We start from the raw sequence: 26,662 nt of genomic DNA on the forward strand, positions 1-26,662 counted from the left end.
TATGGTAATTTATGATGTGCAGAGAAGAACAAATAAATGCTATCCCAATACAAGGGAAAGGGCCTCTGGATCAATTTTTCCTTTTTTTGGGGGGGGGGGAATCTGTCGATCAAAGGTTTTAACGGTGCAATATTAAGGTTTCCACCTAACTTCTTTCTGAATGCCAGCGCATTCCAATAGCTGGTCCTTGAAATAAATCAATGCCACACTCAACTCAAAGCTATCTAACCCAATCACTCTTGGAAATTAGAGGAGTGGGTTTGTGCTTAAAGAGACAAAGAGTGTGGTACTGCTTGATCTCTGAATTACCCGTGAAAGACTGTAAGTAAGGCAATTGCTGCATAGGACATTTCTGCTGGGAGCGACTTCTGATTTCTCCTACATGTGGAAACATCCTAGTGGCTATTTCTCATCTTGCTGAGAGGCAGCTGGCTCTATCCCCAGCTTTAGAGTCTTCCTAAGTGAGTGCTGACATAGTGCACCACAAGGACCTCAGGAGTCGTGCCGGGTCATTCAAGGTCTAGCAAGTCCAGTCCTTCTCAGATTAAGGACTCCCTAAGCTTCTGTTGAAACCATGTACAGCTCAGCTCAGAGTCTATCATTACATGCAGTCTGCCAAGGATCTCCATCTAATAAAAACCTGCTCTATCTACACTTGGAAGTGTGACTGGAATGAATAAAAAACATCAAAAGGCACCCCCTCTTAATTTTAAGAACACATTTTTCATGAGGAACCACCTCTGTTGTCTTGTATGGCATCAAGTCTTTGGAAGGGTTTACTCTTTAACATGTGGAAGCTCTTCCAGGCTTCTGATCACATCCCAATCAAATGCAGATGTGTGTGTGTTTTCTGACTATGATTTGGCTGCATAAGTTATGCCTCCAGACACACTCAATAGTTTGTGAGCTTCTGCTTGGTTTTCTCTCCACCCCCCTTTTCTCTTAAAAGTGGTATTCTGTTATTAAACATGGGGACGCGGGTGGTGCTGTGGTCTAATCTACTGAGCCTATTGGGCTTGCCAATCGGAAGGTTGGCAGTTGAATCCGCACATCGGGGTGAGCACACCAGTGCAAGTAGATAAATAGGTACCACTGTGGCGGGAAGGTAAACAGCATTTCCATGCGCTTTGGTTTCCGTCACGGCCTTCCGTTGCAACAGAAGTGGTTTAGTCATGTTGGCCACATGTCCCAGAAAGCTATCTGTGGACAAACGCCGGCTACCTCAGCCTAAAAGCAAGATGAGCGCTGCACCCCATAGTTGCCTTTCACTGGACTTAACCGTCCAGGGGTCCTTTACCTTTACCATTTACCTATGATATTAAACAGTGTTCTTCCTTTTTGCATTTTTAATTTGACTGCAAAATAAAATTATGTCTCTGTGTGTATCTATCTATTTTTGCACATAGAATTTTATTTTGTGAGATACATATGCAGATAGGTAGATAGGTCCCAAATTTCATTATTGAATCTACTGGCTGTATGTATTCGAAATTGTATTCAGTCATTCGTCTCCTTAGTAATGAAGCTTTCCTGGAGATACTGATAGTAGCTGTCAGCTTGTTCTGCTGCTCAGCCTCTGTCAGGTGCTGCTGCTCTTGAAGCAGAAGCCTTGCCAATCAGAGATTGTGCAATCAATATTAATGACAAACAAAACAAAATAAAGTCATGTAAATGCAAATTAAGTAGGTAGAATGCACACTGATTATAATTTTTTATTAATTAAGACCATTACATAGTATGCTTAATTGTGTACATCCGCATTGTACATTTGTGATTTTTTTGTGCTTTGCATATTTCTTTTCTTTAAAAAATGCATATTTACATTACGTTTTCTCTGCCCCGTCGCTCACTCTGCTTGTGAACCCTCTGCCCAACACCTTCCTCTTTATTTTCTGAATTGTCTGCTCAATCAGTAATCACCTCTGCACCTCTCTTCTATTCTGCTGCCCTGTTTTTCACCTCTGTTTTCACCTTCGTGTCCATTCCTTCTTCTCCCCACTCCATTTCTGCACTCCCTCTTGCACGCATACCACCCTCATGTTAACCTTCTGCACCTTCTCTTCTCATCTTCTTTTCCTCCTCCCCACTGATGGTATCTCAGTCCTGCAACCATTGTTACACACTTTGCGGGAGTGGCACATTGCACTTCTATAAATAAGGAGCAATTTCAGAAACTGTCAGCCAAGTGCCATGTCACTTCCTTGGGTTTCCAAGATGAATCTTAACTAAAGGTAAAGCCCCCTAAGCCCCCTGCCCAGATGCATACAATCAAAACGACCCTGTGTTCAGAGGTAGCCACAGAGCGCAATTTCCGCACTGAAGTCCCATCAGAAATTGCATACAGAAAATGTGGAATTAGCTAACAGGATATTGATGTGGACTCTCCTGCCATCCTCCAACTCTCAGCGGTTGGAGGATGGATGGCAGCTAACAGGTTGAGGTTGAATCCTGACAAGACAGATGTACTCTTTTGGGGGGACAGGGGGCAGGCAGGTGTGGAGGACTCCCTGGCTCTGAATGGGGTAACTGTGCCCCTGAAGGACCAGGTGCGCAGCCTGGGAGTCATTTTGGACTCACAGCTGTCCATGGAGGCGCAGGTCAATTCTGTGTCCAGGACAGCTGTCTACCAACTCCATCTGGTACTCAGGCTGAGACCCTATCTGCCTGCAGACTGTCTCGCCAGAGTGGTGCATGCTCTGGTTATCTCTCGCTTGGACTACTGCAATGCGCTCTATGTGGGGCTACCTTTGAAGGTGATCTGGAAACTAAAATTAATCCAGAATGCGGCAGCTAGACTGGTGACTGGTAGCAGCCGCCGAGACCACATAACACCGGTCTTGAAAGACCTACACTGGCTCCCAGTATGTTTCCGAGCACAATTCAAAGTGTTGGTGCTGACTTTTAAAGCCCTAAACGGCCTCGGTCCAGTATACCTGAAGGAGCGTCTCTATCGCCATTGTTCTGCCCAGATACTGAGGTCCAGTGGCAAGGGCCTTCTGGCGGTTCCCTCACTGTGAGAAGTGAGGTTATAGGGAACCAGGCAGAGGGCCTTCTCGGTAGTGGCACCTGCCCTGTGGAACGCCTTCCCACCAGATGTCAAAGAGGAAAAAAACCTACCAAACTTTAAAAGACATCTGAAGGCAGCCCTCTTTAGGGAAGATTTTAATGTTTAATAGCCTCTTGTATTTTAGTGTTCGCCCAGAGTTGGCTGGGGAAACCCAGCCAGATGGGCGAGGTATAAATAATAAATTCTTCTTCTTCTTCTTCTTCTTCTTCTTCTTCTTCTTCTTCTTCTTCTTCTTCTTCTTCTTCTTCTTCTTCTTTACTTAGGGCTATATTTGGACCAGTACCAAGAGATTATTGTTATTATTATTATTTTCTGCAGTTCATATTGTAGCTTGACTTGAAAGTCTCAGCTGGTTTCAGATGACATCAGCTTGAAGGGAGGGGGTAACTTTTTATTAAAAATGGGGGGGGGGAAGAGAGACTTGCAAACTCAGCAAATATATATTTCATTTTTGCAGACTCATTTTTCAGAACACAATCTGACTTGGGTGTTCACAAGCCGCTCTCGTCTCATACATTACTGCATTACTCATCATTGTGAGAGGCATCATTTTTTGATAGGATTTCTCTCTTGCTTAATCACTGTTGAATGTGATTTTCTGTAGGAACACCAAAACAAAAGCCCGTGGGGGATTTTTTTTATTTAAAAAAATCCCCAGCTGGGCTTTTGTATAATTTTATATACATTGTATTGGCTAGGCTTTTGGCATCTATAAACAGCTGCATCTGGGCACTTGTGGAAGAGTTCTATTGAAAATAATGAACCAGTGCCTGATATTTAAGTGGGAGACTGGAGTAATGTCAATTCTTAGCCATGCAGGTAGTAAATAACCAGTTTCCTGATCTTTTGTGATGAGTAAGAATGTCCAACAAGGTGATTTAAGCAAGCAAACAGTATCAAAAGTAAACATGCTTTCAAGCTACCCTTGGTCATTGCTTTTAAATGGACACAAGGTTCAGAACCTTTAATTTTTTACCTGGCTTGTTCATGATCACTGTCTTTTCACCTAAACCTGTGCTAAAGAATGAATGCTATGATAGGTAAAAGAAGCCACTGAAGAACACACAGTTGAAGCAGTGGGAATCCAGAACAGCAATTTTATAAACTGGTTGCCCTCTGTTGTAAGTTTGATTGACAGTGACATTTATAAGCTAATGGAGGCACTTGTACAACTGGGAGAACGGGCTAAACAGGTGAGGAAAGTGGCTGATGGATGAGACTTCTAAGAGGAAATTGCACACACTGAATTCTTATTTTTTCCCCTAAAGATACATGTTCCAGTCACTAAATATAACATAGATAACAGAGAAAGTTCAACACTGCTAAGGGTCTCAGTGTGCCTAACACACTTCAGAGTGCCTAGCATTTTTTAAAAAAATTAATATGCTGAAAATATAACAAATAATGAGGTAACATTTCCCTCCCTACAGGAAATGATAAATATCTTATTACAATGCAATATTTAATGACTATAATCAACATTATTTGGGTTCAAACTGTGCTGTTGACTCCATTGGCATTTTTGGAACTCATTCAGAGTCACCAGTTTCATTGAATTTAAACTCAACGTGGCAGAAAGAACGAGGGGAAAGGGGGTGGCAGAAAGACAGAGAAAGGGGGTCACTCTAATCACTTTTGGTTTTGATCCTACCCGTTGTTTACTTCAGTGCTGCCCACTGGCTGGACTGCGGCCCCTGGTATATTACCTCTGGTGGAATGTGGCCCTCAGTAGAAGCTTCCTCACTTGTATGAGCTAGGCTGCAATAGGCAGGACTAAGAATATAGGGAATTATGTTAACAAGCTATACATTTTTTTTAAAATGTGAAATCAAGCACACCTGAGCAAGCATTAGAAGAGGCCAGTCTTAAAATAGAATTTTTTTGCCTACATTCAGAAAAAAGTTGACGTGAGAAAGTTGTCAGGCCTCATATCGTAAGGTCGTGCCAATTCACCTATTCTGTTGAAGCGACTCTGTCACCAGAGATTCGGTTTGTGATAATGAAGGCATTCTGTGGCAAGAAGCAGGAAGCTGTGCTTCTATTCAGCTCTTATCTGACCTCACTTTGCCTCTTCATGCTGACTGACCACATCTGATTTCAAAGGGGATGAGTGCTGCTTCTGACATCATTGCCTCACCCACAATATTTGATTCACTTGCTGAAGCAGGGGGAGAGGAAAGGAATTGGGGCGAGGAAGCAGATTTTTAAAATAAAAAAAACCCAGCAACCCTGAGAGTATCCCTGTGTCTGGCAGATAATGCTTTTTGAACACATTGGAATATTGCTGTGATTTTGCCGTTGTAGAAGAGGGCGAATTAATATGACATGCCTGCACCCCCACTTGCAGAGAAATATTGTTTCTTGATAATTTGTTATGGGCAGAATTAGCCCATTTTGTTTTGTTTTCTTCTATAATTTTTATTAAATTTTCTGTTTTACATTTTAGTATATTCATTTAAGCAACCTTGAAATATCAGTGACTTCCGTTCTTCTGTTTCCAAACATAAATCCCTGCATATTTTACATAAACCAAACCATTCAGTATTCCATTATTACATCCATCAAAACGTATTTACGTTGGCAGCATTAAGATAAATTCAAGTGTACACAGTGTCCCCCCATATATTCAACAAACATTTTCCAATCTTCTTTAAGCGTATGTTCTTCTTGTTCTCTTATTCTGTATGTCAGATCCACAAGCTGTGCAGTTTAAGTTGCCATTCTTCTTTAGTTGGGGACTTATTCTGGTCCCAGAATTAGCCCATTTTGAAGCCCACTGTCAGGACTTGAGCTCTGGGAAGCGATTCAGTGGGAGTTAGGAAGTGTGCCAGGTGAAAACCTGACGAGGGTGTGGAGCGTCAAGCCAGAAGACAAAGCCAGGAGCAGGGATTGGCAACACTGCACCTGTATGCCCACATTTGCCCCCAGAAGCTTTCTGTAGCACCCACAGAGTTCCCTCACCTGCTGAAGAAACATTCTGTTGTAACCACTAGAATAGGTTGCCGTGTGGGCTTGATTCCTGTGTGTTTGTGTGTGGTGCCTGTCACAAATTCTCCAGGTTGCAAATGTGGCCAAGGGCCCCCCAAAGTTGGTGACCTGTACAAGGGATTAAACTGAGGGTTGGGCAGTCTGGAGCCAGGAATGGCTATAGATGCTGAGACATATTTCCAGCATCCTCAGAAAGCAGAGCCCATCCTGCTGAGGACAGCCACTGGCCATCCAGATAGATAGATAGATAGATAGAGAATTTATTACGGTCGGAAACCAGTTTATAAAACACACTTGGGGGTACAGTCACAGAAGGAAAACAAACAATTAAAACAATGTACAACAATAAATTTAAAAACAATGTACAACAATAAACTTCCACAGGGAGTTGACCCAGAGTCACCAATGGAACCAAGTTTGGGGCTTTTCTTGAAGAACTAGTTTGAGTTGGGAGATGGTCTGCGCCTACAGATCTGTACACAGAATCTGGTGACCATCCGGGTTGTCTTCTGATCTTTGCCTAACAGGAAAAGGTCGCATGACCTGGAGGTCAGCGAGCCTCACCAGTAGGGGATCAATGGTCTTACTACGTGCCTCTTCATAAAAGGGACATCTAAAGAACAAGTGTTCTGGGCTTCCTATCTCTCCCAATGAACAGGCGCAAAGTCTCTGAGCATATGGGACTTTTTTAAAGGCTCCTTCCAGGACTGGCAAGGGCAGAGCCGAGCTTCTGGTGAGTGTAAAAGCCCTTTCATTTTTAAGCCACCCAGGTATAGAATCATAGAGCTGTAGAGTTGGAAGGGCCACCTGAGGATCATCTAGTCCAACCCCTGCAATGCTGCAATTCCTGTGGAATCCTGTCCACAGCCGTCCCTGGGCGGGTTTGAACCACCAACCTTCTGGTTAACAGCCAGCCACACTGACCTATTGTGCCCCCCAAAAGAGAATTTCTTTTTCTATTTCTGGTTTTGGATATTCATCCAGTTGTACTGTGTTGCTTTCCTTTGAGCGGAGGCTCTTGCAGCCAGCAGTTCTCGCGGAAACTGGATACTTGAAGTAATAACTACTTTCACAATTCTTTTGAGGTTAACGATGCCAAAAAGCTGAAGTGCTTTTTGTTGGTACATAGCTTCACTTGGAGAATATGCCAGCTCTTAGTGCAGGAAGAAAGAAAGCGAAATGACTAGCTCTCTTGTTGAGGATAAGAATGGCTCTGTAGAGGCTGTGCGCATCGTTCCTGGAAAAGGTTAGTCTTGAACATCTTTGTGCTCATGCTAAATAGAGAGGCGGCTGCAGTGCAACAAGCAGGGGGAAGGTCTTGGGTATTTTCAGCCATAAATAAATAGAAATCTATTTCCTTGACACCCAATTTTTATCTTCCTGAGTTCAGGGTTGCTTTTAAATGAACAGCAGTGCACCTAAAAAAAAACCCTCCTATGTTGAGATTTACTATGGTTGTATATATAGAAATTGCAAGGCTTTGGCAAAACGGTTTACATTTTTTAAAAACGGAGGAGAAAAAATGTACACTGTCCCCGGTTTTGCCAGAAGGTGGGAAAATGAATATCCAGCTGAAGGTTTGCTTTTATCCCTTTCCTGCTGAAGATGGAAGGGGGCTGTCCTTTTTAGAACAAGCTGCAGGTGGTGAGCCTCCCTTTATGCGTAAGCAGATTTCTCTCCAGCTTTCAAATATTCTTGGAATCCTTTATTCATTCTTTGCAGCTCCTTTGCTAGAACAACAGCACCTCCTTATTTTCCTTAGTACCCTTCCCAACGCCAGTCCCCGGAGGAACAGGATTATTCACACCAGGAATTCTATGGTAGCCTCACCTGCCTTTATTTTCCAATCCCCCCCCCCCTTTGTGACCCCCAGGTAAGCAATAAGTTGACTTCTGAACTGAGAAAGGCAAGTTATGATTGAGCGGAAAGGGCCTATAGGCCTTGATCCTTGAGAACTGAAAAATGGACTGAGGTGGCCAGAGTATTGTAGCCTCAGCTTCAGGATCTGTCCTTCCAGTGAACACTCGGGGCTTATTTCCTTCAGAATGGATAGGTTTGATCTTCTTGCAGTCCATGGGACTCTCAACAGTCTCCTCCAGCACCGTAATTCAAAAGCATCAATTCTTTGGTGATCAGCCTTCTTTATGGTCCTGCTTTCATTTCCATACATCACGAGTGCAAAATATGGTCTGAAGCTCAACATCAAAAAAATGAAGATCATGGCCACTGGTCCCATCACCTCCTGGCAAATAGAAGGGGAAGAAATGGAGGCAGTGAGAGATTTTACTTTCTTGGGGGCTAGACTAGGTGGATTAAAATATCTCTTAATCTTCTACCAAAGGTCCTGCCATGAAGCTCTGCAGTACTCCTTGGCTCTACTGTGGTCTTTGTTGGTCCTATTATGGCTCTTAATTTTCAGGTCTTTTACTCATTTTTTAAAGGCATTTGCCACTTAAAGAGGCCAAGATACGAGAGAGGTAGTTGCAGTATTCCTTTATGCAAACCTCAGCTTCTGCAGAAACAGGAAGCTGATAAGAATGATAAGCATGTAGGTGGATTCACACACTTGATTGCCTTACTCATAGGGCTGCTTTTATTTGTGGTGATAGATCTGTGATGGATAAATGTCAGGCTCTCATACCTTTTGTCCGAGCGTCATGGCATCTACATCCTCCTTTCATCTGAGGACCTCAGAAGTCTTTCATGTCATTCTCCCCACTCCTGTGATCATTCTGGGGGCAACCTTGTGTGGTGGGTTAGGCAGGGAGGTAGTCGAAGGTCATCAACCTGGATGAGCAGCATAGGATGCAGCAGACCTCTGACTCATCCGAGCTCAGCTGGCATTGAATCCCCAAACCAGCTCAGTAGAGGATATGGCAGTGAAACTTGCTCATCCTGAAACAACCAGGACACAGCCACATAAACCAAGGCTAGTGTAAGCCCCTAAAAGTGGGTGTCCTTGGGTGTCCGTGGGTGTGTGTGTGTGTGTGTGTGTCACAGGACCAGAGGGGGATGGGAATTAGGCTGGATCCTAAGCCTGTTCACCTCAGTCACATGACATGGCAATTTGGTGTAGAACAGTATTTTACAGCAGCAGTTCCCAATTTGGTGGTTTGCACACCCCAGAGCATCCACATAACCCACCCAGGGTTTTCAAAAGTACGGGGTCCATGGCTTGGCTTTTGAAAAACAGGGGGAACCCTGTCTTAAAGGCTTGTTTTCTCTCTGCTAGGCTCAGGCAAAGCAGCAGCAGCAGCCCTGCTACTGAACGGGGTTTGGATCTGGTGTAACGTTACGCCAGCTTGACTTAAACCAGATTGCTTTGCGCCAGCTTCTTGTGCATAGGATTTCTCCCTTAGCTTGTTTGTACAATCTGAACATTTCGCACAAAGTTGAGCTCCTCATGGCAGCTCACAACAAATATATCAGTTGCTGTATTTGGGGCCTACGCAAAAGACTGCTCAGAGCTCCAAGTTGTCTTCTTGCACTCCAAGGCAAAGGTGACACATCCATTTTTTGCCCTCTCATAAAAAAAGAAAAGGAAGACAACAGTGTCATGTTGGAAGGGTGATTATTTTCTCTTTTCTTTTTTGCATTCAGTTTTGGAAAGTTAAACAAACGGTTTTGCTTCCTGAGTTTTAAGCAGCCTTCAAGTTTCGTATTGATTTCCCTTCTACTGCCTCAGCATTTTCATGGATATGTGTGTTGTATGCATGTGTCAAATCTGCAGTGTTTTGACTCTGTAATCTGCAGCCCACAGCAATAAAAATACCTCCATCTAGGAGTGTGCTGCATGTTTGCTGATGGCTGGAAAGGTCAAGAGAATCATGATGCGATGACAGGATCTTTCCAACAGTGTATAATAAAAACACAAGATTGTATATGCTTATTTTGTCAGCTGGAAAAGTATATCAGATGAGATACCCATGCAGTGGAAGTTGTCCCCAGTTTCATTCACCACATGGAGGCAGAATAAGGTCCCAAATAGTTTGCTGCTGCAGAAGATAAGGCTTCAATAAAATTGTTCCAGGCATAGACATGTACATACAGCTTGTAGACTTTTGCGGATACAGATATATGTTGTAGTTGTTGTTTAGTTGTTTAGTTGTGTCTGACTCTTTGTGACCCCATGGACCAGAGCACGCCAGGCACTTCTGTCTTCCACTGCCTTCCGCAGTTTGGACAAACTGATGTTCTTAGCTTCGAGAACACTATCCAACCATCTCGTCCTCTGTCGTCCCCTTCTCCTTGTGCCCTCCATCTTTCCCAACATCAGGTTCTTTTCCAGGGAGTCTTCTCTTCTCATGAGGTGGCCAAAGTACTGGAGTCTCAGCTTCAGGATCTGTCCTTCCAGAGAGCACTCAGGGCTGATTTCCTTAAGAGTGGATAGGTTTGATCTTCTTGCAGTCCATGGGACTCTCAAGAGTCTCCTCCAGCACCATAATTCAAAAGCATCAATTCTTCGGCGATCATCCTTCTTTATGGTCCAGCTCTCACTTCCATACATCACTACTGGGAAAACCATAGCTTTCCCCAGATATATACATACCGATATATACAAGTCCAAAATATCTCTCTTGCCCCAGCAATTCAAAACATAACACATCACATACTCTGACTCAAGAGATGGACTCACTCACTGACTCCAGACAAGACGACAGACTAACAAACTGACATACCTTAATCAGTTAGACGGCACTTGACCATGCATCTGTTTGCGTAGCTCATCCCTGGGATGATTTATACTCATGAAAGAGTTCCTGCAACCAGGTTTTTTGTTTTTCTACCGGGGCTCACTGGAGCTCAGCTCTAAGGTGGGCACCTCTCAGGTGGGTGCCATTCTAAGAGAACAAGGTAGAAATTCATTGTGAGCTCCAGCACCTCTTTTTCTAGAAAAATAGCAGTGCCTCCAACAGATATTACCGTATTTTTCACTCTATAAGACGCACCAGACTACAAGACGCACCTAGTTTTTGGAGGAGAAAAACAAGAAAAAAATATTCTGAATCTCAGAAGCCAGAACAACAAGAGGGATCGCTATACAGCGAAAGCAGCAATCCCTCTTGCTGTTCTGGCTTCTGGGATAGCTGCGCAGCCTGCATTCGCACACACATTTCCCCTTACTTTTTAGGAGGGAAAAAGTGAGTCTTATAGAGCAAAAAATACGGTAAATGGTGGTGTGTGTCACAAGGGGCTCCTTGTGTGTGAATTATTTTACTTCTGTATGCAGAAATTTATATATATATATAAAATTTATTTTATAACATTATTTTTATCTCCAATTCAGCACCTCCATTCTTCTGTTGTGTCTCACAAGTCTCACTTTATTTCTGTGTTCCCAGATAACACCTACCTGTATATGTAAAGCACACATAATATGTATTCAAGTCTTGATTTTGTTCTAGAATCAGCTGCTTTTAACTGCTGTTGTGTTTATGTTTGTTTGACTTGTGGTTTTATGTTGATTTTATTGTTTATTTTGATGTAAACTGCCCTGGGAACCATTTGGTTGAAGAGTGATATATATACCTTTTAAAACAAACATATTTTTCTGTGCCTTCAGTATGCGATGGGGTGGCGGTTTGATCTCGGCCTGATTGTTGCTTGTATTTTAAAGTGGAATGTGATGAATAAAATGCATTCATTTGCCCTTCATATTTGATGACTGCAGGCGTACTTTACGCTTGAAAGTGGTGGGTGAGTATGCCCAGAAGCCACATACAGAGTCAATGAGACTTGAAAACGATATGAGAAATGGTTGATGTTATTGAATTTAGTAATACAACATACGTCCGGAATTTCCTGGACATAGCCAGGAATTGGCCATCCGAAACTGTCGGGTAGGAGTGGCTTAAATGTCCAGGCAAATCCGGACGTGTGCCGTGTTGGCAGTGTAGATTTTGGTGAATTTAATATAGCTCACAAACTTACTTGGGTCAATAACTTTGTCCCCCACCCACCCAAAAAGAGAGGAAAAAGAGAGAAAAAAAGCTCCCCCCCCCCTCCAGATTTTCACTTTTTGAAATATGGCAACCCTAACTACATGTGGAAATTTCTATGTGGATGTTTCTCATCTTGTTGAGTGTTCAAGGCTGTTGCTGGCATAACGTCTGTCTCAAGAGACAATGGAGTTTGCCTCTGAGGGTGAAGACAAATGGTTGAATTAGCAGCACCCAAGTGACCTCCCCAAAGCCAGGGCAGTGTTTATGGAGGTCCTGGGCTGCCCAGATGACCCTCCTCTCAACCTCACTGGTGTGGTCCAAAGGAAAGCAGAGCAATATGTTTGGCATCAGTTTGGCTGCAGGAGTTTCCTGAAGGAGGCGTACAAGTCTCCATCCAACTGTCTTAGGGACCTCACTCTGGATTTGTGTAGAACCCTTAGCCTTTTCTTCTCCTGAATATATCCTTCAAGGCAGTGGAGGTTTAGGATCAGAGTTTTCCTTCTAGATGGGAACCCTTCCCCATCTGCCCTTTATTCAACATAGCATACATAGTTTTCTCCGTTCTCATTTCATTCTTAGAACAACCCTGTGAGATAGTGACTGGCCCAAGTTCAGTCGGTGAGCCTTACAGCTGAGTAGGGATTTTAACCTTGGTCTCCCACATTCTAGTCTGACGCTCTGACCCACTACACCAGATGTCTCCAACCTTTCAGGACTAGTGGGCCCATTTTGACTTTTGTAAGAGTGCTCAGGGTGCCAGTCACAACATGGCTGCCATGGAAGAGATGTGGCATAACACAGCATGGCCACATGAGCAAAGGCGCTTTGCAGGCACCACTGATCAGCTGGCCTGCTAAGTCCCCTTTCAGCAGGGAGCTGTGCCTTTGCCTCCAATACCTGATGTCATATAGTATGCTGTCAGGTGTATGGCCTGGGGGAAATGTTGGGCCCTGTTGGGCCCACAGTCCAGAGAGCAGCAAGAGAGTTTGCCGTTGTCGTGGGTCCAAATGTTTCTTATGGCCAAGATGAGAATAGCAGAGTGATGTTGTGGATTTTTTTAGTGGATTTTTAGTGGGGGGTTTTAAGTCCCACATCTGGGTGGGAGATAAACCCAACAACCCCCCCCCCATGTATTTTTACACCTAAAATGATAAAAGTTACAATAAATGTTTAAAGTGTTTATAATAGCCAGCAGGTACCCTAGGCTGACTCTTCTCTCTCTATCTCTCTCTCTTTCGCGCTGCCCTCAGAGGGTTTTGGGTTTAATTTAATGGTTCCAGCGCATGCATTGTAGTGAAAAGGAGCTTCGTATTGCTCTTCGAAGAGAGCTTCACACGTTTCCCGGAGGAGTTAATCTTCCTGTGTGACAAATGTAATGGATTTTATGTCCTTTCTCCCCTTTTTGCACAACCTGCTGCTTGAGTGTACAGTATCATGAGGCTGAAAGCGTCCAGTATCTTCAAGCGATGTAACAACTCAATAAAAGACCATTTTGTTGTGGTGTGGAGTCCTGTGATGAACTGCCTCATGTGAAAACAACATTGCTGTATATTATAAGAGATAGATAGATGATAGATAGGTGACAGATGATAGATAGATAGATGATGATAGATAGATAGATGATAGATAGATAGATGATAGAGATAGATAGATAAAGGTAAAGTGACCCCTGACCATTAGGTCCAGTCGTGGCCGACTCTGGGGTTGTGGTCTCATCTCGCTTTATTGGCCGAGGGAGCCGGCATACAGCTTCCGGGTCAAGTGGCCAGCATGAATAAGCCGCTTCTGACGAACCAGAGCAGCGCACAGAAATGCCGTTTACTTTCCTGCCGGAGTGGTGCCTATTTATCTACTTGCACTTTGACATGCTTTCGAACTGCTAGGTTGGCAGGAGCAGGGACCAAGCAATGGGAGCTCACCCCGTCGAACCGCCGACCTTCTGATCAGCAAGCCCTTAGGCTCTGTGGTTTAACCCACAGTGCCACCTGCGTCCCGATAGATAGATAGATAGATAGGCCTAATAAGTGAGTATGGGAGTGCAGCCTCTGTTGCTACCATGTTCCATCCCTAGGGAGAATGAGGAGGAGAAATGGCGACTTCTGTTCAGCCAGGGATATTGAAACAAGCTTGGATGTTCTGAAAAAATATATATATATGCTTGCTTCAGCTTTTCAGAGCTTCTGAGTGACCGGAGTCCAAGACCGGAGACATTGCAACAAGAAGTGTCGCAGGCATGTTCAAGATGCCACCACCTAACATACAAAATGTTCTTTCAGCCTTGGTGTGACAACCATAAAACAACACTGGGCCTCTCCAGGGATTCATGCAAAGTATCCATGGGGAAGGGGGTGGTATGGGGCTGTGCGTTCTGCCCTACAACTTCCACCTGTAACCTTCCTGCACTGAGTGAAAAGTTCGGGGTTTTGTGGGAGGTTGTCAGTAGACTTAGTGTAAGCTGTTTACAATCCTCCTTGTGATCAGGAAGCTGCTTGTTGCAGGGCATTCTGGGTGGAGGGGCCCACAGCTCTGAGATTTACCTCTGAGATTGCCTTACACCGCAGGTGCCACATAATACCTGTTACGCATTTGTAAGAACTTGGTCGTTTTAGTATGGCAGCCCCTACAACTTCAGAACTCCCTGCCTAGTGAGACCAAGCAGGTACCTTCGCTGTACTCTTTTTGGCACCTGCTAAAAACATTCCTGATTGGACAAACCTACCCAGATACTTAGAAATTTGAGGCAATTTTAATGTTTTAGTCAGGGCTTTTTTTCAGCCGGAACTCGCCTCTCAGGTGGGTTCCAGCACCTCTCAGGTGGGTGCCATTGCCATTCTAGGAGAACAAGGGAGGTGTTCATGGCAAGTTCTGGCACATCTTTTCCTGGAAAAAGAGCACTGGTTTTAGTATTTTAACTTTTGTATGTTTTAAGGAAGGGTTGAAATTTTTTTCCTGATTTTCCTGTTTTACCATTTATAAACCGCTTTGAGGTTTGTTTGTTTGTTTTACAATCAAGTGGCATATAAATCAAGTAGTAAAGTAAATAAATAAAGTAAGAAATCCTGATGAGGGCTTCCAGTTGTTGCTCTAAAACAACTTAGTTTTATTGGTGTACTGTCAAGACTTTTTAAAGGGACGCTCAAAAGTAGAAGCTCTTAGGTCTCAAACCCACCCTTTTGCCATTGAAGAGAAAGTATGTAATTCTGCTTTCATTAAAAAAAGGGAGGGGGAACTGTCTGAAATAGGTTTGCTGCTTATTATAGCTAGAGATCCTGAAATATGAGCAATCCGTAATAATTATGGGCTGCATTCACGTTCTGTAGCTCTCACACTTCTCACTCCTCCTGTCTCTTTTCCATTTGAACTAGCAAATGTAAATTTTTAAAAAGAAAGCTGACGATTTTCATGAAAGCAATTAGACTCTAGGAAAGTCGAATAACTAATAACACGCAGCTCATGAGTTTTGATGAGGAATCAATTTGTTCTGCAGCCCATAAGAACTAACATAAAATGAGCCGTACCCTTGAATTTCCTCTTGGTTCTTTCTTCCTTCTCCTTAAATTGATTACAATTGGTGTGTGAACTCAGATGTTACAGTTAAAAAACTGGAAAAAATATTTTGAGATCTTGGGAGAGTGGGGAGAGAACCCAGTAGGGATGGTTTATTTATGCCACACTAGACGAGGTAGGGCCAGAGACCCCAAGGGTGTATTTTGATGGAAATGCAAGATTTCTAGACTTTGGTGGGACTTGGGAAGGAGTAGTAATCAAGCAAAGGACCACAGCCCAGGTACACAGTCCTCCCTTTCACTGCTGGAAAAGAGAAACCCAACTTGATTTGTGTTTTTTCTTTTTCCTTTGAAATGCCAACAGCTTACATTTCTCTGACATTTCATTCAATTAAATTTCTGCTTGCTTCTCGCAACGGATAAAAATCCGTCTTCGGAAACCTTGAATGTCTGCTCTATCAACCTGCTATCAATAACCCTTTGGCTGTTTAGTCGTAGCTCATTGCTCTGAACAATAAGAGAGTCAGAATGGAAATAGATTTCTTTGAATTGCGGGGCTTTCTGTCCCCAAGGCAGTCTTGCCCTGCCCATCTCCCTCCCTCAGTGCTTTTACACTTCATATTAATACTTTATGCCCTAATACCCTATCCTTACTGTTAGGGGAGGAGTATTACTAACTGCTTGTGTTCCATGTTTTGCCATTTGAGAGCCAGCATCCCTCCCCCCCCCCTTTAAAGGGTGATTATTTCATTTCAGTTTTCAAAATTTGATCATCCAGTTCTTTCTTAGGGGTTTTAAAGTTGCTTTGAGACATCGACTTATTGAAAGTGATGAATAAATGTAATAAATAATCACAACAATTTATTCTTCCTTGCGTTAACCATGATTTTGCATTCCGTGCCCACTGGTGCAAACCATGGTTCCTTTGCAAGCCAAAGATAGAAACCATGGTTTGAAATGGATCTTCTTGATGTAACTGCAGCATGTAGCGTTGTTATCTCTCTCACCCTGACCTAGCCACTGTGATCCACGCAACGGTCACCTCCAGACTGGATTATTGTAACTCGCTCTACGTGGGGCTGCCCTTGAGACTGACCCAGAAACTCCAGCGGGTGCAGAATGCCACGGCGAGACTCCTTATGGGGTCTTCGCTGCGAGATCACATTCATCCGGTACTATACCAGCTGCACTGGCTCCCGGTGGAGTACAGGATCAGGTTTAAGGTGCTGGTTTTAACCTTTAAAGCCCTATACGGCCTAGGACCTGCGGAACCGCCTCTCCTGGTATGCCCCACAGAGGAACCTACGGTCTGCAAATAAAAACATCCCAGGCCACAGAGAGGTTAGGCTGGCCTCAACTAGAGCCAGGGCTTTCTCGGCCGCGGCTCCAATCTGGTGGAACGCTCTGTCACAAGAGACTAGGGCCCTGCGGGACCTGACATCTTTCCGCAGGGCCTGTAAGACAGAGCTGTTCCACCAGGCCTTTGGTCAGGGCGCAGCCTGACCCCCTCCTCTGGCAATCTGCAGAGAATTTTGCTTAACGGTTGCCATCAATTTGATTTTAATAAATTTTTATAATGAAAGTTTTTAGAATGTTGGATTATTTTGATTGTTGTTAGCTGCCCTGAGCCCAGCTTCGGCTGGGGAGGGCAGGGTATAAATAAGATTTATTATTATTATTATTATTATTATTATTATTATTATTATTAAAAATGCTCTTTTCATGAAAATATTCCCTTGATTGGGAATCAAAGTCCTCATCCTTGCATCTGTTATTTTGTTTTCTTTTCTCTGTGGGTTTACAGTCCATGGTAACGAGGGAGCCTGGCTTCTAGTAGCCATATTTTTTTGTTGGTACACAAATGTGAAACTGAGATGGGAATAGAGAATTGGTTGAAACTGATGCTCACACTTGCCTCATTGCAACCGTTTCCTTAGCTCACTGAGCTAATGACGCATTCTGAGCTCAGCAGAGCTAATCAAATTATTTGTGGCTTGTAGCTTAATGCTAGCACATCCAATTCTTCTATACGATCATTTTCAGTTCATAATTAAATGCGTGTAATAATAGACTACTACAACTTTAAAATAAGTTATTTGGAGAGCCTCTTACACTATGGGATTTTTGTTTTCTACATGGTTAAGGGTTTGTCTACTATATTTTTTTCTTGTGACCAGGAAACAGAACATGATTATTACTCCTCATTCAAGTAATATTGGTTTTCATTATGCAATTAAATTGATACATATACCACAAAATAAAACTTGACTATAAAGCTGTATAGATACTACTACTACTACAGTGGTACCTCGGGTTAAGTACTTAATTTGTTCCGGAGGTCCGTTCTTAACCTGAAACTGTTCTTAACCTGAAGCACCACTTTAGCTAATGGGGCCTCCTGCTGCCGCCGTGCCGCTGGAGCACAATTTCTGTTCTCATCCTGAAGCAAAGTTCTTAACCTGAAGCATTATTTGTGGGTTAGCGGAGTCTGTAACCTGAAGCGTATGTAACCTGAGGTACCACTGTAGTAATAATAATAATAATAATAATAAGGTTCATTTACAGCAACAATAAAAAAGAATTCTCACTATATTTGGTGTTTCATTTCCTTTTCCAAACTTAGCTTCTAAGATAAGTCAGAATGACCATGACGAAAGAGTCCTTTGAGGTATTTTTCCAGCACAAAGACTTTGTGCAGATTCACACTATAAAATTAAAGCATGTCCAATGCACATCTCAAATACAGGAATCCTGGGAACTGTAGTTTCATCTCACAAGGTTCCTAGTACTATATTTCAGGGGACGTAATGTGTTTTAAATGTGTACTGGGTGTGCTTTTAATGTGCAGTGCAGATCTGCCTGCAGTTTCTTCCCGTTTCCAGTGTTTTGTACATTTGGAGCAGCTGTTAAACTTTCTGGTACCATTTCTGCCTGCCTTTCTCAAACTGATCCTCATACCCATGAATAAATGTGGGTTGTGAACCATGAAGTCATTCTGCTGGGCAGGAGTGCCAGCTTGGCCCCACGGCCATGGATGCCCAGGGCCATGGGTGCCATGCAGTGTCCATGGCCCTGGCACTAAAATTTGTGGGTGCCCGGCCCCTTCATGGGGAATTTTGTGGGTGCTTGGGCACCCAGGGCCCTATGGCACCTATGCGGCTGGGTGTGTGTTTGGGGGAAGAGAGCTCCTGCCATTTCTCCAATGTGTTGCCACTTGAATAGGGTGCCCATGAAGATTTTTACCCCCTGCCCTAATCTAGCACCAATCAGGGAATGAATCTGAGTTTGAGTGGTCATAGGCAAGTAAGTTGTTTCCTCCAAGTTCTTGGCTTGACTCTTTGTTAAAACCCCAGGAGAGGCACAGCATGCTAAAAAGTTGAAGGGCTGATCTCTCTTCTGTGGACTTGTGACCTGTGTGGGACCCAGAGTAATCAACAACGACTTGTAATATTGATGGCACCTGCAATCGCTTCAGTACTTCAATGCATACAACATCTAAATTGTGAAAGCCAGTTCCAGGTAGGGAATAGAGGCTTAGCTAAAGCCACTCAGAAAATCCAGAGCTCTTTGGTTAGTGTTCAGTAGTCTTCATCTCACCGGAGTAAGCTGGCTTTCCAAGGCATGTTAAGAGCAGCTGAATACTTGAGCATCTTTGCTGTATTGATTCCATAGGATGAGCAATATGGCAGAGGGAGAGGTCATATATCTTCCACAGCTTTAATTCTTTCTTTAAATAGCTGTAAGCAATTTACTTGGTCCTTTATTACAAGTGTTTACAGCAAACTGTGTAAATATGGATTTTCAAAGCAGCAAAATACAGGAGTGTTAGCCCAACAAATGAATGCAAATGATTCAATTTTGTACTCGGAGGGTCCACAGTGCTCCACTATATTATTGGGTTTTCAAACTGAAATTGATCCACTTAAATGGATTTCTGTGTTTCGCTGCTTTTTTCTTGTCTTCAGAGCTCTGCTTTAGGGTGATTTCCCATTCCATGGAAACATTAGAGGTGCATCTTTTGATTTCAAAAATGGTTCATCCCGGCCATGTCCTGGGGATGGATCCAGAGTGGAACCTGAACACATCTTTCAGATTGGGGTGGATAGCCTGCATGGAATCTTACAGGTTTGGAGACAGAAATGGGCAGCTTGACAAAATCTGGTCTTGTGGGTATTGGTACTAGCTTCTTTACATAGCTCAAATTTCCCGCAGGACCAAGAAATACTAGCTTGTTGGCCACCATAAAAACATGGCATTTGTTAGCAGAGTTCAGGAAACAATGTACAGTACAATCCTAACATGTTTACTTAGGAGGAAGTTCGACTGAACGAAATAGGAGCTTACTCCCTACTCTAGTAGGTGTGCTTAAGATTGCAGTCTTAGTTGATTTAACAGGTGTTATGTACTGAAGTTCTCACCCTGGGCCAGCAGGGGGATATTGTAGATAGTTTTCACTCAGGTCCACATATGCAAATAAGAGATTGAAAGTGACGTTCAGTGATTGGATAGTTACAGAAAATGGTTACTGTTGCGTTCTAGTGGAGCTCTATATAAGCAGGCTGGCTGAACCCTTCAGTTCAGTTCTGTTCTGGCCTGTGAATAAACAAGAGCTGTTTGAAGAATCGCTGTGTCGTCTGATATGTTCACCCACAACTTAACACTGGCGACGAGGATGGGATACGAACCCATGCGTGCAAAGCACAATTTCACCCACAACTTAACAACAGGATTTTTCACCGCTTCTTTAGCATAGCCCTAGAGTCAAGGGAATCCCTTTCATGCGCTAGCCTTCCTGAAAATTAGCTTCTTAGACCTTAGTTGGCAAACACTAAATTACTTGCTTGAAAAATGTCCAGAACCTAGCAGGTGATGCTCTTTTAACTCACACACACTTCATCAGACTGTCTTTGTAGTTTCAGGTTTGGAGTCCATTTTAAGAGAAGTAATAAGAAGTTACGGCCAATACTTACAAATCCAGGGATCACATGCCGCCTCTTAAAACTTCCGAACCGAAAGCTTTTACTTTCAGCAACTAAAAATGGCACCAGAGCTGATGTTTAGCTTATCCACAAGCGGACACGGAGCACTGGATCCAAACTACAAGAAAGAAGATTCCACCTAAACATTAGGAAGAACCTCCTGACAGTAAGAGCTGTTCGACAGTGGAATTTGCTGCCAAGGAGTGTGGTGGAGTCTCCTTCTTTGGAGGTCTTTAAGCAGAGGCTTGACAACCATATGTCAGGAGTGCTCTGATGGTGTTTCCTGCTTGGCAGGGGGTTGAACTCGATGGCCCTTGTGGTCTCTTCCAACTCTATGTTTCTATGATTCTATGTGCATAAAAGGCAGCCACCTAAAAGTTCTTTAGTTCTTTAACAGCCCCATTACAAAGTGAATTACCTCTTTTACTTGTGGTGGTAGCAACGTAAAGAAGTAAAAATAGGTAGCGTGCCCTTCAGTTAAAGGCTTCTTTGCTCCAGCTCAAGTTTTCTGACATGTCTCCTCTTATTCCTGCCTCTCCTGTCTTCTTCCAGCTGTGAACTGGCAGAAATCTTTGTAATTCCTTTAGTGACCCCACACCTGTGTAATAATGTTTCTGAAGACTAGAATAATCTCTCACCAGGCCCACTGTTTGACATCCTCTGGTAGCTGTTGGGTCCCAGCTTCCCAGCAGGGTCTATAGTAACTTAGAAGGTAAAGGGACCCCTGACCGCTGGGTCCAGTCGCGGACGACTCTGGGGTTGCGGCGCTCATCTCGCTTTACTGGCCGAGGGAGCCAGTGTGCAGCTTCCTGGTCACGTGGCCAGCATGACTAAGCTGTTTCTGGTGAACCAGAGCAGTGCACGGAAACACTGTTTACCTTCCCACCAGAGCAGTACCTATTTATCTACTTGCACTACATGCTTTCAAACTGCTAGATGGGCAGGAGCTGGGACCAAGCAATGGGAGCTTACCCCATCGCGGGGATTTGAACCGGCAACCTTCTGATCGGCAAGCCCTAGGCTCTGTGGTTTATGACTTACACCTGCCCTAATCACTCTGGGTGGGAGGATTTGGACATTCTCAAAAGACCCCTGACATAGCATTGCACAAGAGCATTGCTGGAAAATTTAACAACATATCAATGCATCGCTGCTGCCTGCTGCCAGGTAAGCACCCTAGGGCTTACTGACCTTTGGGAACATCCATCAGAAGGCAAAGGACCCCCTCAAAAATGAAACTCACCCTGCCTCTACCACATATTTTCATATTGTCCATCCATCTGGGGAGCTTCCTTTCACAAAAGCATGTATAGGAAAGTCTTTGATCATAAGTTCTGGGAAGGGGCCTCCATGTTGTGAACCCAATGCCCTCTTTCCAAAGATCGCTGGGCTGAATTGGACCCTGCTCAAATCCTTCACTTTTTGTATCTTTAAGCAAGGATGTGCATACTTGGGATTGCATATTAAGTGTAATCTCAATAGGCCTTCTTGTTTTGTATATTTAAAACACATTGGTTGACACTGCGGCTTCTAGGAAAGAAAGAAAGAAAGAAAAGAAAGAAAGAAAGAAAGAAAGAACACAATAAAGTACTCATGGTACAGTAGATGCTAAGTAAATGTTCCTCAAAGGATGTATTCATTATGTAGAAATGGAGCGCCAGCTATTTGTCTCCTCATAATTGTGAGGAGATTCTTCGTCCTTCCCTCCCCGACCACACTTTTCATTTCCAGTCCAGCTATTTGGTTAGTGCTTATTTATGAACTCCGCTGTACTAAGGTGCTGCTTAATTGCAGCGTATTTTGTTTGTTTTGCCTTTTTCCTAATTAAAAAAACCTCATGTTCCTCATTTGTTCAAAACCTGACGATTTTTTGCTCTCTAATACAAATATTCAGGTACCATAATTAGCCCTGTAGATAATTTTGCAATTGCAGCGTAAAACCTGGGGGGTGGGGGGGAATGACGTTAAGCACACCTTGGGAGTAATTATTAACCTTTTTATTTTTTGACGCATGTAATTTAATAATACCTACAGCAGTAGGGCTCTTTAAAGAGATGCTTTTATTGACTTTCAGTTACCTAATTTGGCGTTGTTTCTAGTTGTTTGGGCTTTGAAAGTTGTACAGGTTCCATTCAGAAATACGGAAAAACTAACCGGTGAAGAAAGGCAAGCAATTTCCCAGTTGTGAGCTTTCTTCCCTTGTGGTGTCCATGATACAAAGGGTATGCCTGAGAGAGATAAAAACCAATTTTTAATAATAATAATAATAATAATAATATCTTTATTGTCATTGCCCCCTTCGGGGACAACGAAATTACTTGGCTGCTCCATAAAAACACTAATTAAAAAAATATAGTAAAATACATAAAACACCAATTAAAAAAATATAGTAAAATACAGCAAAGGAGATTTGATGACTTTCAAAGTCCGGGCTTCCCATTCAGGGCCGAGATCGCTCTGGAGAAGAAGCTGTTCTTAAGACGGCTTGTTCTTGTCTTCATCGTCCTGTATCTCCGTCCCGACGGCAAGAGCTCGAAGAGACAGTGACCAGGATGCGATGGATCTTTTACTATGTCCAGTGCCTTCCTATGGCACCTTGTGGAGTAAATCCGCTCTAAGGTGGAGAGTGGGCAGCCAACAATGCTCTCTGCTGCCTTCACAACCCTGTGCAACCCCAACCTGTCCTGGGTAGTACAGCTTCCGTACCACACGCATAAGCCATAAGTAAGCACGCTCTCAATGGCACAGTGATAGAAGGCAAGCAGCAGTTTCTGCGGAAGATGGTTTTTCCTTAGTATTCTCAAAAAATACAGTCTCTGCTGCGCCTTCTTCACAAGCCCCCTTGTGTTGACACTCCAGGACAGATCCTCTTGTAACTCAATGCCCAAAAATCTGAACGTTGTTACCCTCTCCACACAGACCCCATCAATCAAAAGTGGCTGGACATTGCTCTTCTGTCTCCTAAAGTCCACCACAAGTTCCTTTGTCTTCCTTGTATTTATGAGCAAGTTGTTAGCTCTGCACCACTCTGTCAGCCGCTCCACCTCATCTCTATAATCCATTTCACCCTCCCTTTCAGAGATGAGCCCAATCACGGTTGTGTCATCTGCAAATTTGACAACCCTATTACTAGGGTGAGTAGCGACACAATCGTACGTGTAAAGAATATAAAGGAGCGGACTGAGTACGCATCCCTGTGGTGTTCCTATGTTAGTCTTAAGCATATTAGAGGTATAAGGGCCCAACCGAACCCTCTGGGGGCGGTCTGACAAAAAGTCCAATATCCACCCACAAAGTGATAACGGAAGCCCCAGATCTTCCAGTTTAGACATCAGACGTTGTGGTAGAATGGTATTAAATGCCGAGCTAAAATCTAAAAAAAGCAGTCTGGCATAACCCCCCCGCTGCTCCAAATGTGCAAGGACAGCATGGAGGGCAATCGCCACAGCGTCCTCTGTCGATCTTTTCGTTTTATAAGCAAATTGGAATGTGTCCAGTCCCTCTGGTAGGCAGGCAATGACATAATTTCGTACCAGCTTTTCAAAGCACTTCATGATTATAGGTGTGAGTGCTACTGGACGAAAATCGTTCAGATCTTCCGGGTTAGGTTTTTTTGCTATTGGAACGATAATAGAGGACTTTAGGCAGGATGGAACAATAGCCTGGGCTAGGGATTGATTTAAAATCCCAGTGAAAACTCCTGCTAGTTGATCTGCACAGTCTCTCAATACCCTTCCAGCTACCCCATCTGGCCCTGTGGCCTTCCTTGGGTTGATTCCCTTCAACACCTTCCTCATCTCTTCTTTTTCCACAGAGACTACTACATTCCTTTGTACTGATGATGGTAATGGTGGTGATGATGGCAAAGCCTTCACAGGGAGTGGTGGTGGTGTTGGTAAAGCCTCAGCAGGTGCTGCTGCAGATGTTACTTCAAAACGGGCAAAAAAGGCATTCAAATCCTCAGCAAGGGATGCCCCTCCCTCGTCTGCCAGGGAGTCCTTGGATTTATACCCTGTTAATTCTTGTACACCTTGCCACACCTGCCTGGTGTTGTTACTTTGTAGATGATTCTCCAGCCGCTGTCTATATGCCTCCTTTGCTACACGGATACCTCTCTTTAGATCGGCTCTAGCTGAGCTGTACAGCGACTTATTTCCACTTCTGAAGGCAGTATTTCTTGCCTTTAGCAGCCCCTGGACCTCCCTTTAGAAGTCTACTAAAACATAGTTCCTGCTGTTTTGACTGTTAACCTGTCAACATGGCCAAAACCACCTCTCTTTCACTGCCTGCAAATAGGCTAATGCATCTGGGAAGCCATTTTTGATCAGCACAACTAGACTCGCCTTTCCTCGATATAAGGGCTGGTGCCAGGATTTATGGTTGGTGTTGCCCGCCCATAATAATAATAATTTATTTATATGCTGCCCATCTGACTGGGCTGCCCCAGGCACTTTGGGCAGTTCCCAACAAAAAATAGTAAAAACACAATACAATATCAATACAATATCACACACTTTAAAGCTTCCCTGAACAGGGCTGCCTTCAGGTGTCTTCTAAAAGTCAGGTACAGTGGTACCTCGGGTTACATACACTTCAGGTTACATATGCTTCAGGTTACATACCCCGCTAACCCAGAAATAGTACCTCGGGTTAAGAACTTTGCTTCAGGATGAGAGCAGAAATCGGGCTCCGGCGGCGTGGCGGCAGCAGGAGGCCCCATTAGCTAAAATGGTGCTTCAGGTTAAGAACAGTTTCAGGTTAAGAACAGACCTCTGGAACGAATTAAGTACCTAACCCAAGGTACCACTGTAGTTGTTTATTTCCTTGACATCTGAAGGGAGGGCATTCCACAGGGTGGGTGCCACTACCAAGGAGGCCCTCTGCCTGGTTCCCTGTAACTTGGTTTCTCTCAGTGAGCGAACCACCAGAAGGCCCTCAGTGCTGGACCTCAGTGTCCAGGCTGAACGATGGGGTTGGAGATGCTCCTTGAATTATGCAGGGCTGATGCTGTTTGGGGCTTTCCTAAACTTCCATCACAGTGCCTCTGGAGCCCCAGCGTGACAATCACCTTGGGTCATTATGTCAGGGCCACAGAGATATTGTAGGGGCAGTGGGGATAGCCACAGCCAGCTGGCCTCCAACCCTGAGAGTATACTAAGCCTAGAAGGTCGCAGCCAGTATTTTGGGTCGATGAGAGAGTAGGCAATGTACCCTCCTTGGGGCTTGGCCTGTAGGCGTTGTACAGTGTTATCTACTCCTGACATATACCAGGGATGGAGGACTCCACAAAAGCAAAAGGTGTTCAGGGTGTTATCAGCAGAGTTGTGTGTTGTTATTTATTATTATTTATTAAATTTGTACATCTCCCTATACCCACACCAGCTTCATGGATAGCTCATTTGGTAGAGCATGAGAGCATGAGTCTGTGAATCTAAGGGTTATTGGTTTGAGCCCCATGTTGGGTGAAAGATAGGTTGGACTAGATAATGTTTGTGGTCCTTTCCAACTCTATGACTCTATGATTCCTCCTCTCCCTTAGTTGTTTCCATTCAAGCTTATCATTTTAGGGATGCGGGTGGCGCTGTGGGTAAAAGCCTCAGTGCCTAGGACTTGCTGATCGAAAGGTTGGCGGTTCGAATCCCCACGGCGGGGTGCCCTCCCATTGTTCGGTCCCAGCGCCTGCCAACCTAGCAGTTCAAAAGCACCCCCGGGTGCAAGTAGATAAATAGGGACCGCTTACTGGTGGGAAGGTAAATGGCGTTTCCGTGTGCGGCTCTTGCTTGCCAGAGCAGCGATGTCACGCTGGCCACATGACCCGGAAGTGTCTCCGGACAGCGCTGGCCCCCGGCCTCTTGAGTGAGATGGGCGCACAACCCTAGAGCCGGACACAACTAGCCCGTAGGGGCAGGGCTACCTTTACCTTTACTATACCCACAGGTCTCACAACATAAAAAACAAAATACAAAAACACAGAATGCGTAATAAAAATAAAATTAATCTGTCCAAGTGATACCGGCTTGATTCAGGGTTTCCATTAACCTGCTGGAGCCCCCAGAGTACATCCTTCTTCCATGTCCTGCTCACCTGGTAGAACTGAAGTCAGTGGGGAACTCCCTGCAGGTCCATTGAATGCCCAAGGGATTTCTGTAACCTAAGATGTTCATCCCTTGCTTTAGCCAA

At 44.0% G+C, this 26,662-nt stretch overlaps 1 protein-coding gene across 9 annotated transcripts in view; it reads left to right on the forward strand.

Annotated features, from left to right (window-relative positions):
• TNIK (TRAF2 and NCK interacting kinase) overlaps positions 1–26,662 on the forward strand; it is a 298,880-nt gene that overhangs the window by 119,589 nt on the left and 152,629 nt on the right. Inside the window, exon 3 of one of the 9 annotated variants that reach the window (XM_083441859.1) lies at positions 18,857–19,022. The exons of the other annotated variants lie outside the window; for them this stretch is intronic. Coding sequence (XP_083297985.1) covers positions 18,957–19,022 — 66 coding nt within the window. The 5' untranslated portion in view covers positions 18,857–18,956. The remainder of the gene's footprint in view (positions 1–18,856; positions 19,023–26,662) is intronic. 9 annotated transcript variants of the gene reach the window in all.

This window comes from Podarcis tiliguerta (assembly GCF_965153285.1).
Source record: "Podarcis tiliguerta genome assembly, chromosome: 5".
NCBI classification, from domain to species: Eukaryota; Metazoa; Chordata; class Lepidosauria; order Squamata; family Lacertidae; genus Podarcis; species Podarcis tiliguerta.